General features: G+C 37.4%; 1 protein-coding gene across 1 annotated transcript in view; it reads right to left on the bottom strand.

Moving 5' to 3' along the window:
• Positions 1-260: 260 nt before the first annotated feature.
• The window catches only part of NXPH1 (neurexophilin 1), a 280,304-nt gene continuing 252,715 nt past the window's right edge, over positions 261-27,849 (bottom strand). The window contains exon 3 of the mRNA XM_033087973.1: positions 261-2,217. Within this exon, the coding sequence (XP_032943864.1) occupies positions 1,456-2,217 (762 nt within the window). The 3' untranslated portion in view covers positions 261-1,455. The remainder of the gene's footprint in view (positions 2,218-27,849) is intronic.

The following is a 27,849-nucleotide window of genomic DNA, read 5'->3' on the forward strand; positions in this document are numbered from 1 at the left end:
TATCTCCTTATGTTCATTGATTTTGGTATTCTTGAATAACTAGCGTGACAATAAACCAAAAATGTGTGCAATGCTGTATGCCACAACTGTTTCCTAGACTTGTGATTGAAACTCCTAAATTGTTTTGTCTGGGCAACTCATAGTAATTTAGACAGTTCTGTACAAATTTAGAAATATGAGATGCAAAACCAGGACTATATTCCAACACATTCTTCTTGTCAGAACCATTTAAATCACCATCTTACACAAGTACATAGTGAAACTCAACTTTAAGCATTTTATTTTTATGTACATTTCATTTTGTCCAGAAATAAAATATCTAAATACAGACAGACTGTAATGTTGTATATGTATAGTTTTCAACAATACTTGAGCTGAATAAATGCTTTGTACATTAAGTTTGTCTTTTTAATGGAGTTCACAGCTACATTGATAAAATGGTTCCTCATATCCTTTTTTTTTCTTTTTTAACCAATAACAAGCAGAGAGACAAGTACAAGTTAATATTAATAAGCAGCTCAAATAACACTTGGTTGAACTATGTACAATACAAACCATTCATACAAATGAAGACTAGGATATTGAATTTGTTACAATATGTGTAGTAAAGATAAGACAGACACTTATAACTTACACGGTGTCTGTCAGGCATTTCCCTTCTTATATAATGATCAGAACTTGTTTTAAGCAGCTTTAGCTGGTCTCAACATTGCGGAAGTCCAATGGTTGGTGATGAAAGCTGTAATCCAATATCTGCCCACATGTAAATTCCAAATGTTTGCTCATCTTTACTGAGAACAGGCTCCCTCCACAGAAAAAAAGAGCCATCTTGTATCACCTTGAATGTGCCTATTGTATGCTGGAAAAAAGTTACTACACTTCGTCGTGTTCATAAAATAAAGAATACTGAGCTCTAAAGACATAGTTTTTTCCATTTTAACAAGCATATACTCCTACAGTAGTATTTACCAGTACAGCTACTCCAAGCAGTAGGAATGCATGAGGGGGGATTATTGATTAGCATGTACTCAAGACTTTAAAAGAGATTTTACAACAGCAAGGGTTAGAAACCATTCACTGTCTAGTTAATCCTTTTGCTTCATGATAGTTTATCCTGAACCGTTATGAATCAGACAATGAAAGCCCTCTCAACAGGAATCATGACAGATGCAGGCAGAAATGTGTATGAGTGTGGGTTCGTGTGCATCTATATGTGAGAGCATGTCTTCAAGTGTGGCTTTAAAATCTGTGATGATTTACAACTATACTGAGAGATGAAGCTGACTGGGCAGGAATTACATCAAATTGTTTTCCACTAGCATATGTGCAGCCAGTTGACGAGAGCAGCAGTGTAGACACATTCCAGGCAACAGATGTGACCTTCTTCTTTGAGGTAACAGCCCTGTCACATGACCTTTAATTCCTCAGGCTTCAGTCTCACCCCCGTGTTCATCCTCATCCAGAGGGGAAGTAAGGTGTGTCACTGTGGTAGTTGTAGTCGGGGCACACTTTCTGTACTAGTTTATAATCTGTACTATAAAAGGAAATGTAAATACAGATCACCTTAAAGGGCTTGGAGCAGAGCCAGGACACGTGACTTTGGGTCTGCTCCTGGTAACAGGTTTTTGAAGGGTCATAGTTGCAGAGTGTGTTCTTGGTAGCCTTGTCAACCTTTTCATATTCAATGCGACAGTTAAAGGACTTGGAATCTTTGGCATCAATCACGGTTTGTTGTGCCAAGTCGAATTCCACGATTTTCGTAGGGGGCACCAAGCTGACAGATACATTCCCTTGACCAGTGGAATTATGCCTGAAATAAACACTAAATGTCCCATTGCCATGATCTACAATTTTGCCAGTGATCAACAGGTTTAGCTTCACTGTTTTGATGTTGGAATGAAAATCACCCCATCCGAACATTTTCTTAAACTTGCCCGTCTTAACAATGGGCCTTCTCTTGGCCCTGGGCCGAGGCTCTTGAAGGTCTGTGGAGTTCCTCAGCCAGTCCCAGAGGTCTTGCTCAGAATAAGGTTCTGGGGTGTCATATCGCAGGTCTAAATCTGTATCGTTTTCTTTGCCACGAAAAGTCTGTGACAGGAGTCGGCTGATAGACAAGTCTTTGCTGCTTTCTGTCCATATGTGCTTTAGTGTGGATTTGTTGCTTCCTGATTTTAGAAGTTCTGACTTTCCACCATTTGTTAAATTGGCGCATGTGACCTAAAAATGGAACAGAAAAATGGCATTTACATCTCTGTACCTGAAAACACCTAACACACAGATCCAAGCTCTTTCAAATAGGCTTGAAATGAAATGATGACACTCTTCTTGAAGTACTTTCAGCATCTGGACAATATTTATTAATATGTAACAAAATACCATTTGTCACTTCTATTTTTACATTATAATGGAAGGGAAGAGGTGTAGGTGGACAAGAAAAAAACTACTAAACACGAACAAAAGACTACATAAAAATATTGACTTTGATGAGTGAAAGTCAACCTAACATGAATAAAGCAAACATAAATCAAACTAAAGTCATTTTTTTCTTAGCACCAAAATACACACACTTTTAAAATAAAATTTTACAATTAATTACTTTATTTTTCTACTTCAAAATAATAAGTTTTAAAACAGTATAATTCTCTAAAATATATTGACTGATATCCTAAAGATTTTGGGAGTCCATACCATAATCCTGTTAGAATTTAGTTTTGCAAAGAGACTCTAGTATATTTTAACTGGTCAAAACAAAATAATATGTTTATTATCAAATATTGTAAGTAACAATTTGCATAAGATGTGATTTTTATCTTAAGGGATTAAAATGTGGTCTAGGAAAAGGGACATGAATACATTTGAATAAAATGTCTTACAGATAATTGTCAATATAGAGAGGGATAAAACATGTGGTCAATGACAGGGAAATCACTTCAGGTTGGACTGTGAGAGTTATTCAGAAATTATTCACCTGGGACGCCTGTCTTATTCTTCTTGGAAAGAGTTAGATCCCCAATAGACCAGGGATTCAGAGGAACTCTAAATCGAACTGATTGACCAAACAGCCAAATCTGTACTTTCATAATTATATAAGCATCATCCTAATAGCAGCCCCTTTGTAAAGATATAAATACATATCCACAATGGCTTCATTGGCCTCAAGTTAAAGGAGTGACTTCTGTTCCTGATATGGAGGGCTCAAGGACCGGAGAGAACAGAGTCAAGGGCTCACAGGAATCAAACGAGCCAAAACAGCAAAATCCTCTAAGATGTGGACTGACTATTCTAGGGTAAGGCTGCTGAAAAGAATCCCACCTGCCCATGAAAACGCCAAGTTTCACTTTAAACCTCTATCACCAGGCCCTTCCAGAACCAGTTCTGAGACCTGCCTCAAACATGAGCCTGACTACCTACCACTTAGCAGCCTCACTGGACTCTCTAGTCTCCTTCCAAACTGTTCGCAAAATGAGAGGTCATTCCTGGAGAGCTTTTTAAATTCAGGCCCATTAGGAATTAGAGCTGCATTCTAGGGACCTCTCCATAGACTTAGCCACACAACCCTAGCCTGACAATAGCCTTTTACTCAGTCACTTGTACTAGAAGGACTCTATCCTAGCCCCTAGGCAGTAAGAGCATGACCTTTACAGCCAGTTTCCCTGGGATCTACACTCAGCCTTGCCACTTCCAAGCTTCATGCCCTTGGTCAAGTCATTTAACCTCCCTCTGCCTCAGTTTCTTGCACCTATAAACTGAGAGTAATAATAGTGCCTACCTCATAGGGTTGCTGCGAGGATTGAGTGACCTAAGACATGTAAAACCTTCAGCACAATAGCGGGCACATAGGAATGGCTCAATTAAATTTAGCTATTATTATGAAACCCAAGGTGATATGTGAAGACAATTAGATAATGAAGCCAACTAAATGGTATTCATGGAGGTCTGGCCTGAGAGTAGCTTTGCTCTTGATTATACAGACAACATTCACAACCTACAGGGGATGGGTTTCTCCAAAGACATAAATGCAGGGGGCCTTGGTAATGTAAGCTAGAACAAAGTCCCTTAGATCTGATAATCTTGTCTTTTCAAAAATGCCTTAGGATCAATGAGCTCTTCACTACCAGCTATGAGCTAGCAAATAGTCTCTTCACTGTCCAGTACGAACTGTGGCAATGTAAGTGAGAAATCCCACCTGGGAAAAAATATCAGTTGAAGTTTGTGTCTTCCCAGTAATGCTGAGCTTAAGAAACCCTGAAAATTTAGCCCCACATACATTTATTGCATCTAAGAGAAAATAAGGTTTATCATGAGATTATGTCCCATGACTGCACCCTGAAAAACCAAGACTGAAACATTGGGTAGGCTAACACAAAAGCTCCATCATCTATTTCAGGCTGCCAGCCTGGGTCCCGCTGCATCCGCTGTGATGCCTAAAGCAATAGCAATACCTTCAGAGAAAGATCCAGAGGCCATTGTACACAGAGGTTAATGAAGGAAAGACAAGCATGGCCAATGGAGAAACAAATGCTAGGGATGGGACGAGGCCCAGAAATAATGGACAGATTATGGTGGGGGTGGGGTCATGCCTAAGGGAAGCACAAACCAGCCTCAAACACAGTCACTCTTCGAACTTTTAAATGTATGACCTAACAAAAACGAACAATCCCCCTTATGTGGAATCAAAGATGGCTATCAGATGGGCCACTGTTGATCTTGCGGCAAATTTTGGAAATTGCGAGAAGGTTGTCTTTGCTGTCAACATTCTTTTAGTTCGAGAAACTTCCCTTTCACTTCTGCACAACCCTTGAATTTGCCTCTCCTCTTTTCTCCTGCACCCAAACTGTTTCCTGTTTATCATTTCCCCTCATGCCAAATCATCATTCCAGAAATGGATCACATTCAAGCAGTATGTGACTGATAATAGCAAAACGGTTGCTTTATCTAAATTCAGTTTGTTTTTTAACAAGAATTAAACAGTAAGTTTTAAAGGGATGAAACTGAAAGAGAAATATTCTTTGGAGAAGGGGTGATGCATAGAAATATATACATTTTCTTGAGGGTAAAAACGTGAAGTTTTCCACCTATCCTCTCTTCCTGATAATAAAGCCAGTCCTCTAGGACAATTTTTACTCTAAGAGCAAAAGCATAATCCTTTGTATTTCCATAGTTAATATTATATCATTATAATTACAAAACTAATAGAAACAACAAAGGTTTCTTCTACAAATTTACCAAAGGAAGTGCATGTCAAAATATATTGTTTCTCTATAACACAGAGTAGCTATAATATAAAATTTAAAACACACATTAATTGATAAGAACAGTACAGATCTTTGGTTTTGGAGTTTACTTTGTGTGCATCTTTTTTTTTTTTCTTTTTTTGTTTTTTGCTTTGTTTCAATGAAATCTAATTGATTGGTCAAACATCCAAATCTGCACTTGGCTAATTATATAAGCATTGTCTTCAACACAGCCTCTATATATATGCGCAAGTATAAAAGAAATTTAAAGAGTAAATGCATAGCCTATTCTTTCCTTTTTACTTGGAATTACACAGTCTCCCATTCTTTGGGTGGCAAGAAGAATAAATGCCAGCAAGCATTTGGTATCAGCCTGATACTTGTATCTCAGCATCAACACAGTTGATCGAGGAGAGGGGCTGTAATGAGATGCATCCATGGTGCACTGGCTCATGAAGCAGTAATGAAATTGTCCCAAAGAAGGAAGCGAGAGAGAATTAGAGTGCAATTTACCAGTGGCATATGGGGAGTGAAAGAAAAAACAAATGTGGAAGTGGGAGATATGATTTCAAGGAAAAAGAGCCAACAGATTTAAAAGGATGCTAAGACCACACGACAGGAAGACAAACCTCTGATGTTCAGGTAGAATAGAAATTTTGTCTAAATTATACTCTCCATAGCTGTAGTGATTATGGGCGTGAGCTCTGGATCCGAATCCGGACTGCAATCTTTAACAGCTATAGGATGTGAGCAAGTTGCTTAACTTGTTTATGCTTCTGTTTCTGTCGTCTAAAGAATAGGAGAATAATACCCACCCCTTTTCAGAGCTGTTGTAAGAATTAAATAGGATACTCCATTTAAAGTACTATGACAGAAAGTACCTGGGATATGGTCAGTGTTCAACATCAGTGTTCCAGAACCACCATCATTCTCTGTATCCCACTGGGTACTATTTTATGTAAAGGAATTACTTATAGTAGTTTGAGAGCAAAAAAAATTTTCTAAGAAAATATTTTTCTACCAAACCTAAAGCGCGCACACGCACACACATGCACACACACACACACACACAACATATATTTTTGAAAGTGCTGCTATGACAACCCAAAAGAAAAAAAAATGACAAGTTGCGTAGAGAGTAAAACTTAACAAAGGACAAGCATAAGTTTAGCTATTCAACTGTGTAACTACCAAATGCAGTGGATTTATTTGCCTTCGGTGGTATGATGTGCAAGGCTTCTAGTAGTCCTGACAGTCAAGAAAACACTCTGGAACATCTCAGTTTGGCTACAAAATCAAAAGAGGTTTCAGCTGTAATCGTTAACATTGTCTTGAGAATTTTTATTCTCTAATCCCTTTCCTTTCACTTGGATTAGGAGAGGAGCAGGGCAACGTCCAAAAGAGAATATCAATCATAACAAACCAGGAAGAGTTCTTAGGAAAGTTGCCAGACAGGTTCAGTATGAATAATCCCAATATATGTTGTTTTATTGTTTCAATAACTATACAGTAAGACTCGGCTAATATTGAGTTAAATAATAGGACTACAAAAAGAAATTAGATATCGTCTTTGCCCTCAAGGAGTTCACAGTCTAATGAGAGAATCAATTAAGCAAATAACAGTGTGGTGTGACCAACACTATGTACAACATTCTAGGAGGCACAGTTAAAAGGTAGAGAAGATGGAGCAAAAGAAATAATCCTCAGATCTGAGACATCAAAGAGGTTTAGGGGTTCAACAGACAGAGGTTAGGCCAAAGGAGTTCTTCTAAGCATAAAGAACATACTGTGCAAAAGCACAGAGCTGAGCAGGACACATGAAATGTAAGAATGAAAAATTGCTCCTTACGTACTTCTGAGCCTTAGGGAGCACTGATAGGGAGGAGACACCAAAGAACTTGCAAGAAGTCAATAGAACTTTAATAAGATAGGCAAAGATCAAATTGTAAAGACTCTGCTAAGGCATTTAAACTTAGTCTTATAGGTAATGGAAAAATCAATAAATTTTGTTCTGTTTTGTTTTTAAGTAAGTTATCCTGGCTCTAGAATCACTGATTGGGCTTTGAAAGGGAGAATGGTAAGGAGAAGACTTGAAGAAAGAATGACTAGTTATATAACTAATTGCAGTACTTTATTGGAGAAAGTAAGTGAGCCTGAACCAAGGCAGTGACAGAGAAAAAGAGAAAGAAAAAATGAATATAAGAGATATTTCAAAGGTAGGATTAACTCAACTTTAAGATTTATTAGCTAAAAAGGAACATGAAAAAGTTAATTAGTGAGTGTCCCTACATCTGTAAGGAATACAGAAGTAATCAGTTAGCTGGAAAATAAAATGAAATCTCATAGGGATGCTGAAGGTTGAAGAACCTGCTAGTCATTCTGACGATGCTCTTTAAAAGAACGCTTGTAAGTTGGGTCTGAAAGTCTGGAGAAACGAGGGGTGGTGATGTTGGTTTTGTAGTATGAGCAGATGGTACTGTGAAGATAGGGCATGGTGATAGGGAAGAAGGCTGGTGATTTCTAAGAAATGTCAATGCTTTGAGGACAAGCAGAAGAGGAGCCAGGCTAGGTGGAGGCAAAAGAGGATAATTTAAGGAAAATAATATTGTAGAAACCAAAGGAAAAAGGGAGGAGGAAAGGTGGGCATGGACAAGATTTAAATTCCAAGCAAAAATCTAATAGTCAAACACTTACAAAGAAGCCCTTTGACTTTAGAAATCTACCTTCTTACAGCTTCTTTGGATAGTGGCAAAGAGATAATGCAAGATGAGAAGGAAGAGCAACTAGCTTAATACATATCCTCCCAGGTGCAATCAGGAGTCATTCCCTTTCTCACTCTACTATATTGCTTTACATCTTAAGAACTTTCATTTTTGAAACACATAAATATACACATAAAATCGAAATAGATTTTGAGCCCTATGGAGTAAACAGCATCATTGCAAAAGAAAGCCTTATGCCCAGAACACCCACTACACTGATTTCCCAAACCAATCAAAAGACTTGCTTTTTAAATGTCACCTAAAGATCCTTTGGTGTCAGTATGTCTGAGTGATTAACAGAAGTGGTGAGGACAATGGCATAAAGATGACTACAGAAGAAAAACCTGACAACTTCTAATTAACCCAATTCTTAAAAGGCAAAGCGCTGTCCACCTTTTTCTACAATCAATAATAATTTTTACGATAATAGAACAATGAAAACACCAAATATATTGTGTCTCCTAACTGAATATAATTTTCCATGTCAGAAGTGGTCAATGCCCATTTGAAAGGAGCTAGCTCACCGGTTCAATGATACTCTTGCCACAAATTATGTGTTTATCTCATTGTCTTAGCAATACTGAGAATAATAGAGATTCTTCACAAGATGAGGTATATGCATTTTAAAGTATATGTTTATTTTGAGACCATTGATAAATAGAAGTAAAGAGAAGGGTCATTTATTTTAACCATAAAGACAGAGCTTGGGTCTAACAGGAAGGGAGCCTGTCTGGGGCAGGAGCTGTGTGTAGAACTAGGGAGAAAAGACTGCTACTGGGTGGTGGGAACATAAGCACATAAATAGTTGCCACACTGATCTAACTCCTTTATATGTCTTAGAGCCACACTTTCACATTTACTTCTCTAATATCTTTTTATTATAGGTTTATACTCATAACATAGATTTGTTCACTTTTAAAAAATTGTTGAAAGACTCCACTTTGGAAAATACACCACTCCTCACCTTCACTGTCACCTCAGTTATGCTTCTGGCCTTATGAGATTTTATACAAAAATTACATTCCTTTACATATGTTATCACCAAACTAGAGGTGTCTCCAGATGCATGTATACCTCTTTTTATGAAAGAGCAATAAGATGCCTTCTAATTTCTACCAACCTGCACGTCTTACTGCTGATCTATTATTGTTCAATATAAATAATCTCAAATTGCTTTGAAAATGCTGTATTTATTTCATCAACTGTATGAATACTTGAAGCCAAACAAAAATTTTAAACAACCTGATGCTTAAGTAATATCTCTCATCAGTGAATAACTAATCAACAAAATGGCCTTGCTCTATGATTACAACATAATTTTGGCAGTTTTATGATTCACTATGTTGAATATATGTTGCATACTATTAACTGCTACTAGTTAAGGGCACACTATATTCCAGACATTGTAATTAGTGTTTTACATATGGTTTTAATTTTCATTTAGAACACACACAGACACACACACACAACTTTTAAGTCAGTGCTGTTTTCTTCTGCTTACTGATGGAGATATTTAAGCTTAAAAAGAGCTTGTCAAAGACCACAGCTGGTGACAGAGCTACTTCTTACTTACTCGATAGGGTGTGTCCTTTATTTCTAAGAAGCATTTAAATCATGAAATTCTACATTAATACACACTTATCAAAACATTATAGGATTTATCAAACAGAAAGTAAGAATCTGTCTTTACCGTCAATCCCTGCTCTCTTGCAATTCTACTTCTCTCCCCAGAGGTAAAGAGCTGTCAAAACTTTGGTGGATATTGTTCCTAAAATTTTCAGTTATTTTTCATATATAAACATTTTAATATATAGTGACATATTTTATGAATTGCACTTTATATTTTTCCAATCAACAAAATATCTCAGTACCTTCAGGTATATCATCTTTACTCAATGGAAATATAGAATTCTATAATATAAAGGCGCCATACTTCTGTCTGAGTAATTTTATGATAGATCTTTAATCATTACATTGTTTCACAGCCAGATTACCTACAGTTAACTTTTAGCCTTGATTCCATTGTTTTTTCTGGTCATTGTTGTTTCAGATACCTCACTCCCTCCTCTTCTGAGTTAGCTTATTTTTCTGGGTCTATAGATTTGTGTGATTCTTTTAGAAAGAGTTCATAGGAGATAAACTATCTGAGTTGTTCATGCCTAAAGATGTCTATACTGGCCATAAGCATACACTGGGAATAATATTGATTCATCCTTTAATACATTCTGTTCTGTTTTATTTTTCTGTCTCCAAAAATTTTAGGATTTCCCCTATTTCAAGCATTGTAAAATCTCACAAGGTGGGCTACATGGGCATATATTTTTCCAGCCCTTTTCTTAACGAATGTAAAGAAAAGCACACAGATATACCTAGATATGTTAGGCTTTTTGTCATAAAGTACCCCCAAGAGGACTATAAACTCTTTCAAGGATGTTCTTTCTATATTATGCCATTTTATAACTTGGGAGAGGGAGTACCTAGCATAGAATGTGCATTCAATAAATTGCCTATATGGTTTATATTTTTACCATAACTATTTCAATAGTGAAGGTCCATTGATTCTTTAGTCACAATCAAGATTTGGGGGGTGGGGCATGTGGCCCTCAGAGATTTCTCTCTTACAAGTTTAGATGCTGCACTTCACTGACAATACCTGGAGTGCCAATATTATGTATAAGAAGCCAGAGGAAATGGGTTAGTGTTTTAATACATCAAAAATACCTCATTTCCTTCTGCTTCAAAGCAGTGCTCCAGGAGCAGCTCTGCTGCATTAACAATGAAAAAGCAGAAATGAAACTCCCACCTCTCCCTTAACCCCATAGGTGCTGGAAGGCTGTATTGTATAGAAACTAAGAAAATGGGTGTTGCCATTAGAGATCACAGGGCTAAATCCAAAATCTGCTATTCTACCTCTAATAACCACTGACAGCCACGTTTTCTACAGTTAGACAGTAAAGATGATACCTCACTCATCGAGTTTTCACGAAGATAAACTAAAAGACTTTATATGTAGCACATATAAAAATGTGGAAATGGTACAAGTTCAACACATGCTTACCTAGATTATGAAACCCTGAAACAAAAAAAAGAAAACAAGGCTCTCAGAATGCACACCGCTATTCTAGTTCTGTCTTCTGACTGGTGACATTACATCTGCTCGGACGGTCCAAACAAACTGAGATGGAAATTACTATAATTGCAACAACTCTGTGGTCATCTTTAGCGGTAGGTGGGAAGGATACCACACGTAATTATGTTACAATTTAGTATTGGCAGAGTGTGGACAATAATTTATCTCTAACAGAACAACTTTAAGAGAAGACATTCTGACCACCCTGGACATTCCATGTCATCCCCAAGAAGTAGAAACATGGTATGTTTCTACCAATCTGAAGACTCCTCCAATGGCTAAGACTTTTAGGTATTTACCCCAGGGGCTCTCACGATCCTATGAAGGATGGCTCACTTCTGACATAGAATACTAACTGTTCCCTATGTTATTCTATTGGAGAGTGATCCAGAGTCATGGCTAACTGAGCTCCTCGCAAGTTTCTGTAACCATAGTACTTAGCTTTCCCTTTGATGCCTTTTCCCGTAGGTACTCTTATGAAAATTATCTTGAAAATGTTCTTGGTTTTTTAACCACCGGGGGAAAAGTATGCCTTGTGAAGAGCCGTGAGTTATTGTTTCTGTTACTAAGAAATAGAACTTTTCAGCCTATGAAAATACTGTACCCTTTCTTATGCTCATTTTGTAAGCATATAAACATACACATAATTTTTGATATATAGCGATATTAATATTGATGAGAAATTAAGAATTATTATTCCACATAGCCCCAGTTAATCCAGTCTCTCAAAACATAATTACAGATTACCCAGGTGTGCATTACAAACGTTGCTTCTTTTGTTAGCATTTTATATTACTTCTACTTAAAATGTACAAGAAGGATCTCATATGAGGGCCCCAGGGTATATGGTTATAACAATGAATAAAACGTTTAAAATAAGATGTTGAAAGACTATTTCTTAGATAAAATAAAGCCACATCAGCATCATTTTTTAAATTGCCCATAAAGAGATTTGAATTTGTCAGTAATTCCAGATATCTTTAAGAAAAAGAGAAATAGTGAATACATAGGAGGTGCTAAGTTAGATCCAGAGTCTTTCTACCTGAATTAGAGGTCAATATGAGTGATTGTCCACAATAAGGCTTGCTATGTAGATGCTGATGGAAGTTTATAGCCTCTAAATGTCAAACAAAACACATACCTTTTTAGAATAGCCTCAATGAGGAAAGATTGACTCACCTTCCAACCTTATCTTCAGCAACCTATATGAAAATATGTTCTCCCACGTAACAATGGTATATGAGAACATACTGAGTAGTAATAATAGTACACCTTATCCAATAGGAGCTCAAATTCCTGAGGAAATAATGACTTTGAAAATTTTTGAGACAGTATACTTAACACACTCTGGTTACCCAGTGGTTGATCTAGAAACCTTTCAATAGGCAATGGAAGAAATCATATAAATGAAGCAATAAAGACTAGTTGTAGGGGAATGTCATCCCTGTGACATTTGGATCCAAATTTAGTTCAAAAATTCTTCTAGGATCTTTTTTCTATCAGGCTATATAATGCATGAACACCGCTCGCAGGGCGGAGTGGATAAGCCAGTCAACCCAGAAATACAAAAAGGAGCAAAGATCCTGGAAACATCATTCTTCCATACTCCTGTAAAAGTCCCATGGACTGGGAATTTCCAATTTCCTGAAGCGCAACAAGTCCAATATTCTGAGAAGAAACAAAATCTAGCACAGCGAATGGACCCCTCATTCTTTCATCAGAGGTTAGTGATGCTAGAGTTTGAGTTATGACATTGAGTACATATGTGTTTTTGAATCATGCCTTGGCCAAAATAAGATGTGATAAAAAGCCCATGAAGCCTCGAGCACCAGACCCTAAAGCATAGGTAGCTCAGGGAAGACACAACTTATGCCCTGCAGGAACTCCAAAGGTCACTCTGTCCTTGAGGAAGCAAGTCCAATGAAATCTCTTAAACCAACCTGTTCTTTACTAATGCCCCTCTCCTAAGGAGATTTGCACCTATTCTTTGACCTCCTGTTTTTTCCTTGCAAGTTTCCTAGCACTGGATAAACACACTCTGTCCTCCACAGATTTCTTCCAGTGGCTGCCAGCTTTGGAACCAGGTGTACCTGTTGTCCATTACTCTGGGCTAGATTTCACTTTGATCTTGATCCACCCTTCTCCTCTATTCCTAGTTCCTTAAAGCATGGCAGGTGGAATCTCATACCAAAGAGCTAAGTGCCAAAGAAAAAGGAGGTTTAGGCAGAGAGGTCTTGTAAACAAACAAAAAGATGGCTTCTGGATTTAGGTGCTTTAAGTTCGTCAGATACAAAACTAAGTGGTATGCTTAGAGTCCAAAAAGAAAAAGACTTTTCTCTTTTTGTTACCAAGGGAATTAAGTAAACAATTTCACTAAATCAGAGAAGGATGTTTACCCAAATATTACAATATGGGAGATGGGTCATGAAGGAAATGAAGTAAACAGGCCCCAAATGACTGAAGATGCTATAAGAGAAGTCACAAGACAGGCTGGATGAAACTGTGTGTGTAGTCAGAGCGCTGAGATCCCCTTGGTCTTTAATGTACTTTAAAACAACTTATCACGGTATTAGTTTATACTGCTGTGAACACCGTGGCTAGAAGCTATTGTAGGAGAACTGAGGGAAGCACAGGTTGTTAAGGTAGAATTTCCTCCCCTGGTGTGTCTCTACACTCACTCATTTGCAAACTCTGAGAGGCAGTTTAATTTTAATTACCCTTTGCAAAAGAGTTGGGTAATACTCCGGCTGCCACTAGAGGGCACAGCTAGGACATCTGACTGCTGTCTCTATTCGTGGTCTGAAGTCAGAATTGAATCACTAAGGGTCCCGCAAGCTCTTTGAAAAAAGCAGATGGACCAGCAAGCTTTGTGGTAACTGACACTGCTAACTGATGTAGCTCCTGAGAGTCATCTCTTCTCTGGACTGCAGAGACCAGGAAGAAGCTGCTGTTGATCAAGGAACTGCAACGGAAGTCGTTACCAACGGAAGAAGCTGTTGCGAGTCTTTGATTCCTGATTGAGGAGGTGTTCAGGGACAAGGTATTTATAGTTATGAATTTAGAAAATAGCCTAGGTCAGTGCTACATATTTCTTCATCTCCGGCCTCATCTTGGCTACTCTTCTTTTCAGCCTCCAAATTCTGATCACCTCAGACTTTTTTATGTGTTGTCTCTCTTCCAACTTCAGGACTTTGCACAGGATACTTCCCCATCCTGGAATCCTTTCTACCATCCCCATTTGCTTAGTTAATACCTACTCATTCTCTGGCCCAGCTTAAACTGCATTTCTACAGGAATCATTGATCCTCTCAGAGCACACTGGACTACGTATGTGTTTATAAAACTACTACTATTATCTCCATCTCAATCTATCTATTTATTTCCCATCTATCTATCTATATTCTTTCCTTGAAACTGTAATCTCCATGGGGAAGCCATCCAATACTTGGGCTACTATTTTTTTTTACTATATTTTATAAAATGCCACTTTCCAAGTAGGTGCTCTACAAATACTGGTTGAATACATGCATGTTTGAATGGAGTGCCTGCCCACACATAATAATGGCCCTTTGCAGATGAGCTTGGCCCATCCACAGATAAACAGCTCATTTTTTCACATAGATAAACGTGCTTATATTGTAAGCCTTCATGGAGGCTTTGTATACTTCTGTAAACATGCACAGTGATGCAAGAGAAAAGGTGATAGCTTTCTAGGAAAGTACAAGTGGTGGCCACAGGCCATTATAACCAGTCAGGAAGGTTATATCAGAAATCTACAAATAAATGAATTTTCATTTCAATAAAAGTGAAACGTGAATAAGAAAAAAATATCTAGATGAAAATAACTGTAGTTTGCAAGCTTGACAAACATCAGAAAAGCTTGATGAAACAGTGAGTGTGCTCTCTTGGGTGGCAAAAAAGTTAGTACCATCCTCTGGTTTTAATTTCTTGAATTTCCAGAAATTTGACCTTTAGACAATACTGGGGAAAAAATTCTTATGGGATTCTAAAAACAGGTTTCTTCCACAAGAGACTGCCAGACTTTCTGGGGGCATTTTCTTTGAACTATTCAAGTGGACATTTGTATAGACAAGTAATAATTGCTTTGAAACAGGCAGTTAGGCATGTGTTAGCCTATTTCGTTGCATAAACGCCCATTTGCTTTGAAAATGCAGTGGAATTTTATAAATGTGAAGCAATACAACCAGTTTTATGGATGTGTTTGCAAAGGCTCAGAATTGAGCTGTAAAAGTGTCCATTAACAGTACAAATTTAAATTTTACTAAAAATATGAGTCTTATAGGCATTTTTGTTGTTACTCTAGAGTGAAATAGTGTAAATAAACACAGTATGACTGTGACATTTCTGCTTTGTGGCTGTATACAGAAAATCCATGACTGTTTAGAGTTAGAATCAGAAAACATCGGAAGCTAAAAGGGACCTTGGAAATTATTTTATATCTTAGCTTACTAAGTTATAAAATAATGGGTCTCTTGAGTCTCATGGAGCTCGAGTAATTTGCCTAAAGTTCCCAAGATGGTTAGGGGCAGAGTGAAAACTGTAGTGAAGGTTTCCTGGCATCCAGTCCACTCTTCTTGTGTTCCAAAGTTCCCTTTTAACGAGAAAAGATACTTTATGTCTACTTCAGAGTTTACTGAAGCTTTGGGTGGCAACTTCAAAATAAGAAACTGTCTTATCTTTGTTAGTGTCTTTTAATTTTGTGGAAGGAAGGAATATGGACATTTGGCATCATTTGCCAACTCTAAAATAAAGGCACTAATTTAGCACATCACAGTTACAGCTTGGGGCCCCTTGGTTTGACTGTGTACACAACCCTGTACTAAGATCTTCCAAGACTTAAGTCTCATCAGTTGACTATTCTGAGGGACGAGAGAATCAAAATGACGGAACCATTGTCACTGATGTTTGGTTAAGCACATTCTAACACAGAGGGAATTATTCTTCAGTCTCTAAAAGAAAACGAGCTTTATATTTGTTTCCAAAAGACTTGTTATTTCCTATTTTCAGAAGACTTTTTTTTAATTTTGATGTTATCTGAATATATTTTTGTGATTGTTCCAGTTTTATTAATGTATTACTTTTATTTTTCAATTACAGTTGACATACAATATTCTATTAATTTCAGGTGTGCAACATAATGATTAGACATTTATATAACTTACAAAGTTATCAACCCAGTAAATCTAGTACCCATCTGACACCATATACAGTTATTACAATATCATTGACTATATTCCTTATGCTGTACTTTACATCCCCATAACTACTTTGTAACTACCAATTTATGCTTCTTAATCCCTTTCCCTTTTTCACGCATCCCACAAACACCCTCCCATCTGGCTACCATCAAAATGTTCTCTGTATCTACCAGTTTGTTTCTCTGTTGTTTGTGCCTTTATCTCAATCTTTAGATTCCACATATAAGTGAAATCATATGACATTTGTCCTTCTCTGTCTGACTTACTCCACTCAGCACAATACCCTCTAGGTCCATTCATGTTGTTGCAGATTGCAAGATTTCATTCTTTTTTATCACTAAGTAATATTCCATTGTACCTATGTACCACCTCTTCTTTAACCATTCAACTATTGCTGGACATGCAGGTCGCCTCCATATCATGGCTATTGTAAATAATGCTGCAAAGAACAGATGAATGCACAATGTCCCTTCAAAGTAGGATTTCCTCGGATAAATACCCAGAAGTGGGATTACTTGGTTCTTCTTTGTCTCCTGTTATAAGCTTTATTTGAGGTCTGTTCTGTCTGGTATAAGTATTTCTACTTCATCTTTTTTTTTTTTTTTTTCCATTTTCATTTTCAAGAAATATCTTTTTTCCCCATCTCTTTTCTTTCAGTCTGTGTGTGTCTTTTGATCTGAAGTGAGTCTCTTGTAGACAGCATATATAGGCTTTTGTTTTCTTATCCATTTAGCCTTTCTATGTCTTTTATTTGGAGCATTTAATCCCTTTTTATTGTAAGTAGTAATTGTTGATAGATATGTACTTGTTGCCATTTTATTATTCATATATTTAATCTTTTCTTCTTCTTTTTCTTAAAGAAGTCCCTTAACATTTCTTGTAATACTGGTTTAGTGGTTATGAACTCCTTTAGCTTTTTCATGTCTGGGAAGCTCTTTATCTCTCCTTCAATTGTAAACAATAGCTTTGTTGGAAAGACTAATCTTGGTTGTAGGTCCTTGCTTTTCATTACTTTCAATATTTCCTGCGAATCTCTTCTGGCATGCAAAATTTCTGTTGAGAAATCACCTGACAGTCTTATGGGAGCTCCATGGTAACTAACTGCCTTTCCTTTCTCTTTCTGCTTTTAATATTCTTTCATTGTCTTTAAACTTTGGCATTTTAATTATGATGTATCTTGGTGTGGGCCTCTTTAGGTTCATCTTGTTTGGTACGCTCTTTGCTTCCTGGGCTTCTATATCTGTTTCTTTTGCCTGGTTAGGGAACTTTTTCATCATTATTTCTTCAAATAGGTTTTCAATTCCTTGCTCTCTCTTTTCTCCCTATGAGGCGAATGCTGATACACATGTTGTTGTCCCATAGGCCCCTTAAACTATCCTGATATTTTTGGATTCTTTTCTCTTTTTGCTGTTCTGATTTCTGCTACATTAATCTTCCAAATTGCTCATTCAAACCTCTGCTTTATGTTATCTACTGTTGATTCCCTTTAATGTATTCTTCATTTCAGTTATTGTATTCTTCACTTCTGACGTTATTTTCTATGTTTTCTATACCCTTTTTTATGTTTGCTATTTCTTTGTTGAAGTTCTCACTAAGTTCCTTGAGCATCCTTATAACCTGTGTTTTGAACTGTGTATCTGGTAGGTTGCTTGCCTCCATTTTGTTCAGTTCTTTTTCTGGAACTTTGTTTTATTCTTTCATTTGGGACATGTTTCTTTGTCTCCCCATTTTGGCTTCCTCCTTGTGTTTCTTTCTATGCATTAGGTAGAGCTGCTATGTCTCCTGGTTTTTATAGAGTGCCCTTCTGTAGTAGTTGTCCTATGGGACTCAGTGGCACAGTCTCCCTGGTCACCTGAGCCAGGTGCTCCAGGTGTGTCTCTTGTGTGGGTTTTGTGTGCCCTCCTTTTGTAGTTGAGCCTTGGTTACAGTTTGCATGTCAATGGGAGGGATTGACCCGCAGCCTGATGGGTTTTCAGAACTGACCATGACTACAGTGGAGGAACTATTGTGCAGGGGCTATGGAGCAGGATTCACTTTAGCAGAGCTCTGGTGCCTGCCCATTCTGCCCTTTGAAGGTGTCATCTGTGGAGGTGGCCTGGTGGTTCTCTGATGTGGTTCAAAGCTGAGTACTGGGTCTTCTGGCCCACAGGACCTCTTGGGAGGGGCCCCACCTCAGGCCAAGTTCAGCCTCCACCTGTGCTCTGGCTGGATCTAGGTGATATGAGCCACAGAGTGATCCTTAGATGGTTTCCACCTGCCCTGAGCTTGGCGGTGCCTCAAGAGGCCAAGCTGTGAATCAAGGCCAGCTGCCACTAGTACTGGGCTTGGGGCTGCTTGGCAAGACATATGGAGCACACCAAAGATAGATGTTTCTTGTTTGGGGTTTGTGAGCCTTTGAGAGGTTTTAGGAGAGTAAGCAGCTTAAGCCAAGACAGGCCGTTTGTCGGAAAAGACAATAGAAGTGACTTGGGTGGGCCTGAAAGGTTGGAGAGACAGGGTCTCAGGGAATCACCAGGGCAGATCAAATGCTGTTAGCAAGCTTAATGGAGACACAGGTATGGTGGCTGCCTCCATCTGCATGCTGCATGAAACAGTGGAGAGCTCAACAAAAGAACAATGACTTCTGCTAGCACTTCTGTCTGCAAGAAAGCTGCCCCTCCAGCCCTCACTCTGAACCCAGACAATTCTGTTCCTCCCCATATGTCCCTAGTGCCTTTCAAGCTGCTGTTCCAGTACTGGAGCTCAGAGCGAGTGAGTCCATTAGTGAGTAAGTCCATGTGCTGATCCTTTAAGAGAAGCACCTGGGACTCCAACCACCCTCTGTCTTACTCAGCCACAATCTCTGCTGGTTTTTATGGCCAAAAGTTTTGGGGACTTTTCTTTCCAGTACTGGAACCCTGGGCTTGGGAGCCTGGTGTGGGACTAGGACCCCTTGCTCCTCAGGAGGGACCTCTGCAACTGATATATCCTCTTGATTTTTAAATGGTCACATGTGGTGTGGGACAGCCCATGTGGTGTCTCTGCCACTCCTACCAGTCTTGAGGTGGTTTCTTCTGTATGTCCTGATTTATAAGACTTCTGTTCAGTTAGACTAGACTTCAGGTGATTCTCTGTGATGGTTGTTCTACAGTTGAGTTGTAATTTTGAGGTGATTGTGAGAGGATACAAGCACAGCATTTACCTATGCTGCCATCTTAACTGGAAATTTTCTCAGAAGACTTATTTTTAAAAAAAAAAAAAAAAGAGAGAAGTTGGAGCAAAAGTTTGTCAGATTCTCTCTTCTATAAATCCATCAGCAAGCATTTGTTAAGTAACTGTGATTTTTAAATTTTTCAGAAATTACCTCAAGGAAGTTATTTTACTCATTTCAAATCCATCTGTATATTGGCTCACTCCAGATATCTCAGTACTGTTTTACTCTCTAATGGATAAAGGTCCTAGAATTTTGGAGCCGCCCTCCTGCTATGAGCCTTGAAAACCAGTGATTCTCAGAAGAAAGTGCTAAAGTAAAATCAGGGTAAGTGATCTGCAATATATGCTGAGATTTATGTCAGCATTGACAATGGAGGTGTTGGAATGTGTACAGTATTAAACAGCATATTCCAAGGGTATCAATGATTTGCTTCTAGCCAAAACAGTTATTTCATAATTTGACATAATGTTAAAGGAAGGTGTGAGATTTATGCTTTCCTCAAAGTGGAGGTTAGTTTTGAACAGTCAAGAAATGCATTTATAAGTGAATATTTTTTAGATAGACTGCAAAGATGATCCATCTTAATTGGAATCTGCACAGAAAATAGTATTTATGTTCATATATTTTGTCATTTTAAAATTTTGTTGTAATTTCCAACTTACAGAAAGTTATAAGTAACTTACAATACGCTTTACCCAGATTCACCAATTAATTCCATTTGATCATATATTACTTTATTGCTCCTTTTTTCTTATGTATGCAAGCATGTATGTATATAGATTTTTTTTTTTCATTTTCAGAGTTAAGTTGGGGATATCTTTCCCATTTACCATTAAAGACATTCTGGAGTAGTTCCTAAGAAAAATTGCATTCTCTTATATAACCATAATATAGCTATCAAAATCAGGAAATTTATTATTTCTGCATAGTATAATTAAATCTGTAGTCGATATCCAATGCTATCTATTGTCCCAATAATACCCTTTATACTCACTAATTTTTCTCATTCAGGATCTAATCCAGTGTCATGCATTACATTTAGTTGTTGTGACCCTTCACCAGCCTTTCTTTCTGTTTTTTTTGTCCTTTCGTATTTTAGTAAAATGAAAAGATTATAGACTAGTTAATTTGTAAAATGCTCCTCAATTTGAGTTTGTATAAAGCACCCCGAAAATCATTTTATAGTAAAGTTCTACAACTTTTTATTGACAAAGATGATAGTGGGGAAAGAGTGTTCCTTGACTTGAGAGTTAAGAAAGCAATGCTTTGATTAGTTGTAGACAGAAAAATATTGTATTATGTTAGGTAATAGCCCTGTAAGTCATTTAGACTATTTAATATAATTTTACATGTAATTAATCTGCATTATATATAATTGTTTTACTATTTTTGAGAATAAACTCATTACATTTTGTTACTTTTTGGCCTCTTTCATTTCACATTTTGTTTAAATGAAGGTCATGTTTTCTTAAAAAATTATTTCCTGAATTCACTAAACTTATCAGTCTGAGGCTGACATTTTTTTTGTTTGTTTTAATCAGAAAGATTTTTAAATAATATTTGCATAGTGTTTTATTATTTCCATCATATATTACCATGTTATATTATATTAACATATAAAAATATGTTATTTCCATCATATATTAACATGTTATGTTGGCTTGATCTCCAAAAACCTTTCTGGGATGTAGATACCGATAACCCAGTGATAGATTGGAGAAAATTAAGGCTCACTGGCAAAGAGATTTACTTAGAATCACACATTCAGGAAGTAATATTCAGATTCTGACTGCAAATCCCAGACTGCAAATCTGACTGCAAACAACCAGAAAGGTGGTTTTTTGTCTATTGCTATTTAACAAGAGTATGCATGGTGATAATATTTCTTAATGGACATGAGCCAACTGACCTTGACTAAATAGATGTATATTCATGCTTCAACCATGGATATAGAACTTCAAATTCAACTATAACTTGAATAGTCATTCCCCCAAAAGAGCTGACCAGCATATCGCACAATTCATAACGTACCAAGTGCTCAGCTATACAAACATTCAACTATATATATCCAGCAGGTGTTCCATGGCCAAATGACAATTAATTTCAAAGCCATAACCTCTTAAACCTCAACTTTCCATTATAAATTAGAGATAGTAATATCCTTGTTCCAGGATTATTTTGAGAATTAGAGACAATACATATGAATGTTTCTTCTCAATGGACGGTAGATGTTAATAATATTTGCTTTAATTTGATTTATTTTTACTCATCAAGTTGGCTATATTGATCCATGTAGTTAACTTTGTATGAAAGAATTTAATTTCCATAATTTAAATTCATGTAGAAAAAAAGTGCATGTTTCAAGTATCTTGGCATAGTGGTAAGAACGTGGACTAAGGAGGTAGACCACAGGTTCACATCCCCGCTCTAAGATAGATGCCTTTGTCCATGGGAATTGCCTAAATGATGACTTTCCAAGTCAACCTGGCAACCAGAGAACTGTTAACTTTTTGAAATTGTAATTTCCCAAATGTAACATGATTTTCACTAATAAGCCTAGTTTCAGAATATGAAATTACTACTTTACAAAGAAACCTGATTCAGACTATAGATTTTTGTATTTGTTTTCTTTCTTTTTTTCTTTCTTTTTAAAAAATGACACAGGAGAGAGAAATACCACCCATGTCGCCATCAGAGTTGTATTACCCAAGCCATGACATTTTTGATCTATTCTTTACAGAGAATCCCATTAGAGTTTCAGAGAAACCTTTATTTTCTATTATGTCAACAACACCTTTGCTGGCCTAGAGCCATCATCAGCTCTCAAGCACTGAACCATGAAGCAATATCTCTGTAACTAGGCCAAATAGGCCATGACCTGACAGGCTATAAAGTGGTCATTATCTCCTATTAAATCTGAAATCTGTGCTTTGCATATTTTAAAACAACTATCTAGTTGCACTATAGAGGTATATCTGCCAAATGAATAATTAGATTTTTAGGAGACTATAAAGAGGATCAAACTGCTTTCTACTGTGCCAAAAACAAAGTCAATTCAAATTTTATTTTCTTCCCTCCCCTGTTTTTATCCTCACTCTCTGGCAGTCAGACCAAAAACATTTCAATAACCAATAAATAGACTTCTGTTGCACAATCGACTGTATAAAACCAAGTCTGGGTTAATGTTACATGGATGCCAAAGCACTCTGTGTTGTGCATTGTGGGTTGTTTCCTCGTACCGCTGGGTAGAACACTGTGGATGGTTGGCACCTGATACTTGCTTTGTTTGGTTGATGTGATTACAAAGAGAGTTTTATAAAATGTAGAATGACTGAATGAGCCACTTAAATGTCAAAGCTCAGAAGAGATTTGCTTTTATGGTTTAAAATTTAAGTAATTTTTTTCCCCTATTCCCTGGTGATGCCTAAGTAACTCATTTCATACAGCTTTAATGGGAGAGATGCAAGTGACTTTAGGAAGATTTGGAATAGGATTGAAATATAACTGTATAAAATATCCTATTAACTCTTGCCCCCTGTTTTACATTTGGAAGAAGATTTTTAACTAAACTCTTGAAGCTCAGTACCTATGATGTCATTAAACATTTTTCACTTCAGTGGATAGTGACTCTGGAAAATTTGCAACTACTCTTTTCAGCAGGGGATTAAACTTCCAGAGAATAAATTAAATTGGGTTAAACTGTCTAACAGAGTTTTCAGACGAGTGCTTTATTCAAGTAGCACAGAGACATGTTAACTTTGAAATGAAACTCTAGTTAGGTAAATAACTTTTGTCAAGAACCTACTGCTCAGGCGCTATACTGCTCTAAGCCTACTTTATTAACATCGGTTTGCAATCTTCAGTACAGGTGCAGAAAGGAATTTTAAATGCAATTAAAGCTGAGCTAGAAGGCCACACAAGTACGTTTTAATCAAAAGCTGAGTTCAAGCCAGCTTTACATATAATATGTGCGAAGAAAGATCCCTTTTTCACAGTAAGTATGACTGCATAAATACTGTTTTGAAAGAGAGCAAATGTATCTCAAGAAGAAATGCTAAGAGAGAACAGTGCCACATCATAAGGAATGTTATAAGAACCTAAAGAAATATTGTGCCAGGAATATATTAATATTATGACATTTAAACCCTGAACCAAACCATCAAACCAAAATGAATGTGTGTGAACATATGTATGTCTGTTTATATGTATATGTGTGTATATACATGTATATCAATGTGATTTTTTTGTGTATACACACAGACATGTATACATACACACATGATCCATTTTTAAAATTTTATGGTTTAATATTTATTAAAGAAATCTACAATTCATTACTCTCAAAGCCATTTAAAACTAGACATATATGTTGTAAAAAGCAAAATGTTTCCAATTATTTAATCATATTCATAAGTGGTAGCACAAAATAGGTCAAGAAGATAAGAAATTAGTATGCATGGAGGCATCATTAATTCATGAGGAAAAAAAAAATGCATCATCCCCAGAGTCATGCTTTCATGCTCCTCTGAAGGAAAGAAAACATGGAGGAAGATGTAGGAATAGGACAACTTTGGAAGAGAAGAAATGGATACATTTCCCATGGCATTAACCAATTATTTCAGCACATTAAATGGTTAACAACTGTATAACCTGATGTCGGGTGCTGGGAAAACCAGGGCAGAGTCCTGGAGCCACCCTGCTGTGCTAATCAACTTTTTAGATGCTGGGCTTTGGGGAGGTAAAGCAATTATCCTGGGAGAAGGGCCAGAGGCCAGAGTGGCCAGAATAGCAGTAGGGGCGGGGTTGCCGTGAGGGGGACACTCTATCAGCTCAGGGAAGTAGCTATTGACCAACTAGCACATATCTAAATATTTTAACACTGTTACAGATTAGCTAAATATCCACCCTGTTTTTTCATCAGTTACCATTCACCATTCACCAACCTATAACTCAATAATACCCATTTAACTCCAAAAGCCAAGGAATTCAGAATGTATAAAAGGCAATGGAAAGCACAGAAACATACTTTTCAAAATTCCTCAATCTTTAATATTTACCCTTCTATAATGCATAGGTAGAATTCCTTTGAATTATTGCTGATACAATAAACTGGGTCAAAATCTACTGCACTTAATAATGAATTTAATTATAAATTTTCAAAGCAAATATTTTATTAAACTGACCTTTGCATGAGATTATAAAACAGTGTTGGTGCTTTTTTTTTTTTTTCCCTTGATCCATTAATCTTAATCCCAGAGTTCAGGATTTGGAAAAATTATATGAGCTACATTCCTTCCCTTGTACTTTTTATGCAAAGAATTATAGAATTATAATTCTATAGAATTACAGATAGTCAGAACTGCCTCGAAGGGGAAATGACATGACATGGCTTCCTGATGTTTGGGTGTGTGATACAGAAAAAAGGAAGCCAAAAGTCACCTCAGGCTCACATTGCTTTACTATAGTAGGAATGTTTTAAAGAATACGTTTTTTCAAAACCTAGAGCTGCTGATCCTTCTCTCTGTCTGCTTTCCCCCTTTGTTGTCTTCACCATGTGAACCCCCATCGGTGCTCATAACCACAAGTCACCATCCTCTCTGTGTGCATATGTCAATCACATGATTTGTGCCCAGCACTAAATTTTCTAATGAGGATTTCAAGGCCTACTAATGCTCCTAATTTGGGGACATAGCTCCCTTCATCTCTTACCTCAATTGACTGTTCCTGTTTCCTGCCCCACACCTGTAGTCTACTTTGTTCTGATTACAAGTCTGCCATTTTCATGATTCAAAATGTTCTCCTGAAGACTCTTACCTAGTCTGTTACTTCCTTTTCCAAAACTCCAGTTGTCTTAAAATCATGATGCTATACAACCTTCGCAAAAAACTTTATTTGGAATTAAACAATTTTGTCATTTTTGCCTTTTCATACCTGATTTAGCAGCCTGAAAGCAGACCTGGCTCAAAAGTTAGAGAGCCATGAGTTCAAATTCTGACTCTGCCATTGTGTGACCATAAGCAAGATGGCTAACCTCTCTGAGCTTCAGATTCCTCATCTGTAAAATCAGGGATGCTAATTGTATATCCCGCAGATACAAGAAATAAATGAGATAACGTTTGTGAAGTGCCTGTACAGTTATTCAATTGAGAGCTGTTACTGTTTTAGGGGTCTTCTTCTTCTTAATGTTTAATGTGGGCTTTTCTTCTTTCCCCCATTCTATTGCAATCTTATCAAGGGTAGGCTAGTCATCGAATTCTTTGTGTCTTTCCTTGTCACAGAGAGAAGAATTCTTCATTCAGTGGGCACTCTACAATATTGACTGACTTTTCAAAGAAGTTTGAGCTGCTCGTTTGTTGGAGCAGTTGATTTACTTTGTGTCATACAGGGTGTCATGCGGAGTCTCTGGTCCCAATCCCCACATAAGAATGCAGGACATGGTGAGACCAAAAAGGAACACCCACGGAGCCATATATAGGGGAGTCATACCACTATAGTCTCGCTGGCGGCTGGGTTGGAGACACAGGAAGCAGGAGCCACATGATCCACAATCCACACTCCGCCACCCGCTAGTGTAGCCACAGCAGTTATATTAGTGGCCAATGGCTCACTGGTTACAACTGACAGCCAACTAGCCAGAGCTGATGGCCATCCAATCACAGTTGATGGCCATTTACTACCTGAGCCAGCACCTTTCCAGGTGAGGCTGAGAGCCTGGAAACTGCACTCCTGGCTCTGTCCCCACACTTTGCTATCTCAGAGTTCCATGAAAATGTAGCAACATGAAATCTGGTGAGAGTATGGTAGTTGCTGACACAGAATTATTATCTAGATGAGATATTTAAAGTATACTTAATTCTGGAAAATAGTGGAGGGAAACAAAGTTTTGCCACTCTGACGCTGCTTTTGGGGGGATATTGATTTTTAAGCTGTTTATTAAGAAACAAGACCCAGAAAGAACTTTTGACACCCGTACCACCACCACCATCACCCTCTTCTACCCAAGAGATTTAGACAGAAAAACCTGCTTCAGGAGGAGAATCTTAGGATGTTCACCTTTGCCTAATTTGAATTAAGTATGATAAATAGGAGGTCTTCAGGCAAGGGACTATTAGCTAGATAATCCCTGTGTTCCATGGTTTCTGAGTTTTCTAGCAAGAATCTGTCTGTTTTGCATGTTCCAGCTGTTCCTCAATTACCTGTAAATCCCCCATTCTCACTTCTGAAATGTAAGACTCCGTCCCCCCTTTACTCCTTTGTCCAAAATATCATATGCACCCAATGTTGCCTCACTGTCTTTGGAATTTTCATGCTAATGTGAACTCTTTATGCACATGTATTAAAATTTTATTTTCTCCTGTTAATCTGTCTCTGTTAATTTGATTATTAGCCCAGCTAGAAGATATTAGAAGGTGGGGGGAAAAGTATTAACTTTTTCAGCCCCTACAATAGCCTTGTAAAAATATTGGATATTTTACTTAAAAAAGAAGAAAAAAAGAAAAAGAAAAAAAAAGGAGAATTAATCCTGGAATTGAGCATATTGCATACTGAATTCAACATAGAAAGAAGGACACATACTTAATTGTGTTCGCTCTCAATCTAAACATAGACTCCAGTATCTTGAACCGTGTACCTAACAAGCAATACCAGTGCTATGGTCACATTAGCAAACATCTGATAAATCAAACCCCACCTTTCATCTTTCTTTTGGCAGAGGACATCTTTGAGCTTTCAGGAAAAAAAACATACAAACAAACAAACCAATATGATCAAGTAGAATTTCTGGTTGTGAAGCCAGAAAGTGAATGGCAGATAATTTGAACATAATTGTTTCACAACTGGATGGCATTCAAACCAATATCCCTGACCCAACCCTCTCTGCATTAGACCACCTTCCATAGGGTAACCATATTATTCTTCCAAAAATATGCTTTCAACATGCAGGTTGCCTACTCAAAAAAGTCAGTGGTTTCCTACTCTCTGTTGGGTATTACTTAGCCTGGTGTCCAAGTCCCTGAAGGATCAGACTCTGGTCTGTTTACCTAATTCTGTTCCCTATTATCATTCAAACATTCCCTCAGTTCTTTCCAGTCCATTCTCAGCTCCTTCTTGAACTTGTTTTATATGTCCTGCAACCCCCACTATGTGTATGCCTCCATACACACACACACACACACACACACACACACACCCCTACACACACTCTCATGCCCATACAAGATATCCCTTTTCCCATATGCCCAAAACCATGAGTATTCCACAGGCCCAGCAGCAGTCTTGCCTCCTACCAATTATCATTCCAGACTATGCTGAT

This window comes from Rhinolophus ferrumequinum, chromosome 20 (genome assembly GCF_004115265.2).
Source record: "Rhinolophus ferrumequinum isolate MPI-CBG mRhiFer1 chromosome 20, mRhiFer1_v1.p, whole genome shotgun sequence".
Classification (NCBI taxonomy): domain Eukaryota; kingdom Metazoa; phylum Chordata; class Mammalia; order Chiroptera; family Rhinolophidae; genus Rhinolophus; species Rhinolophus ferrumequinum.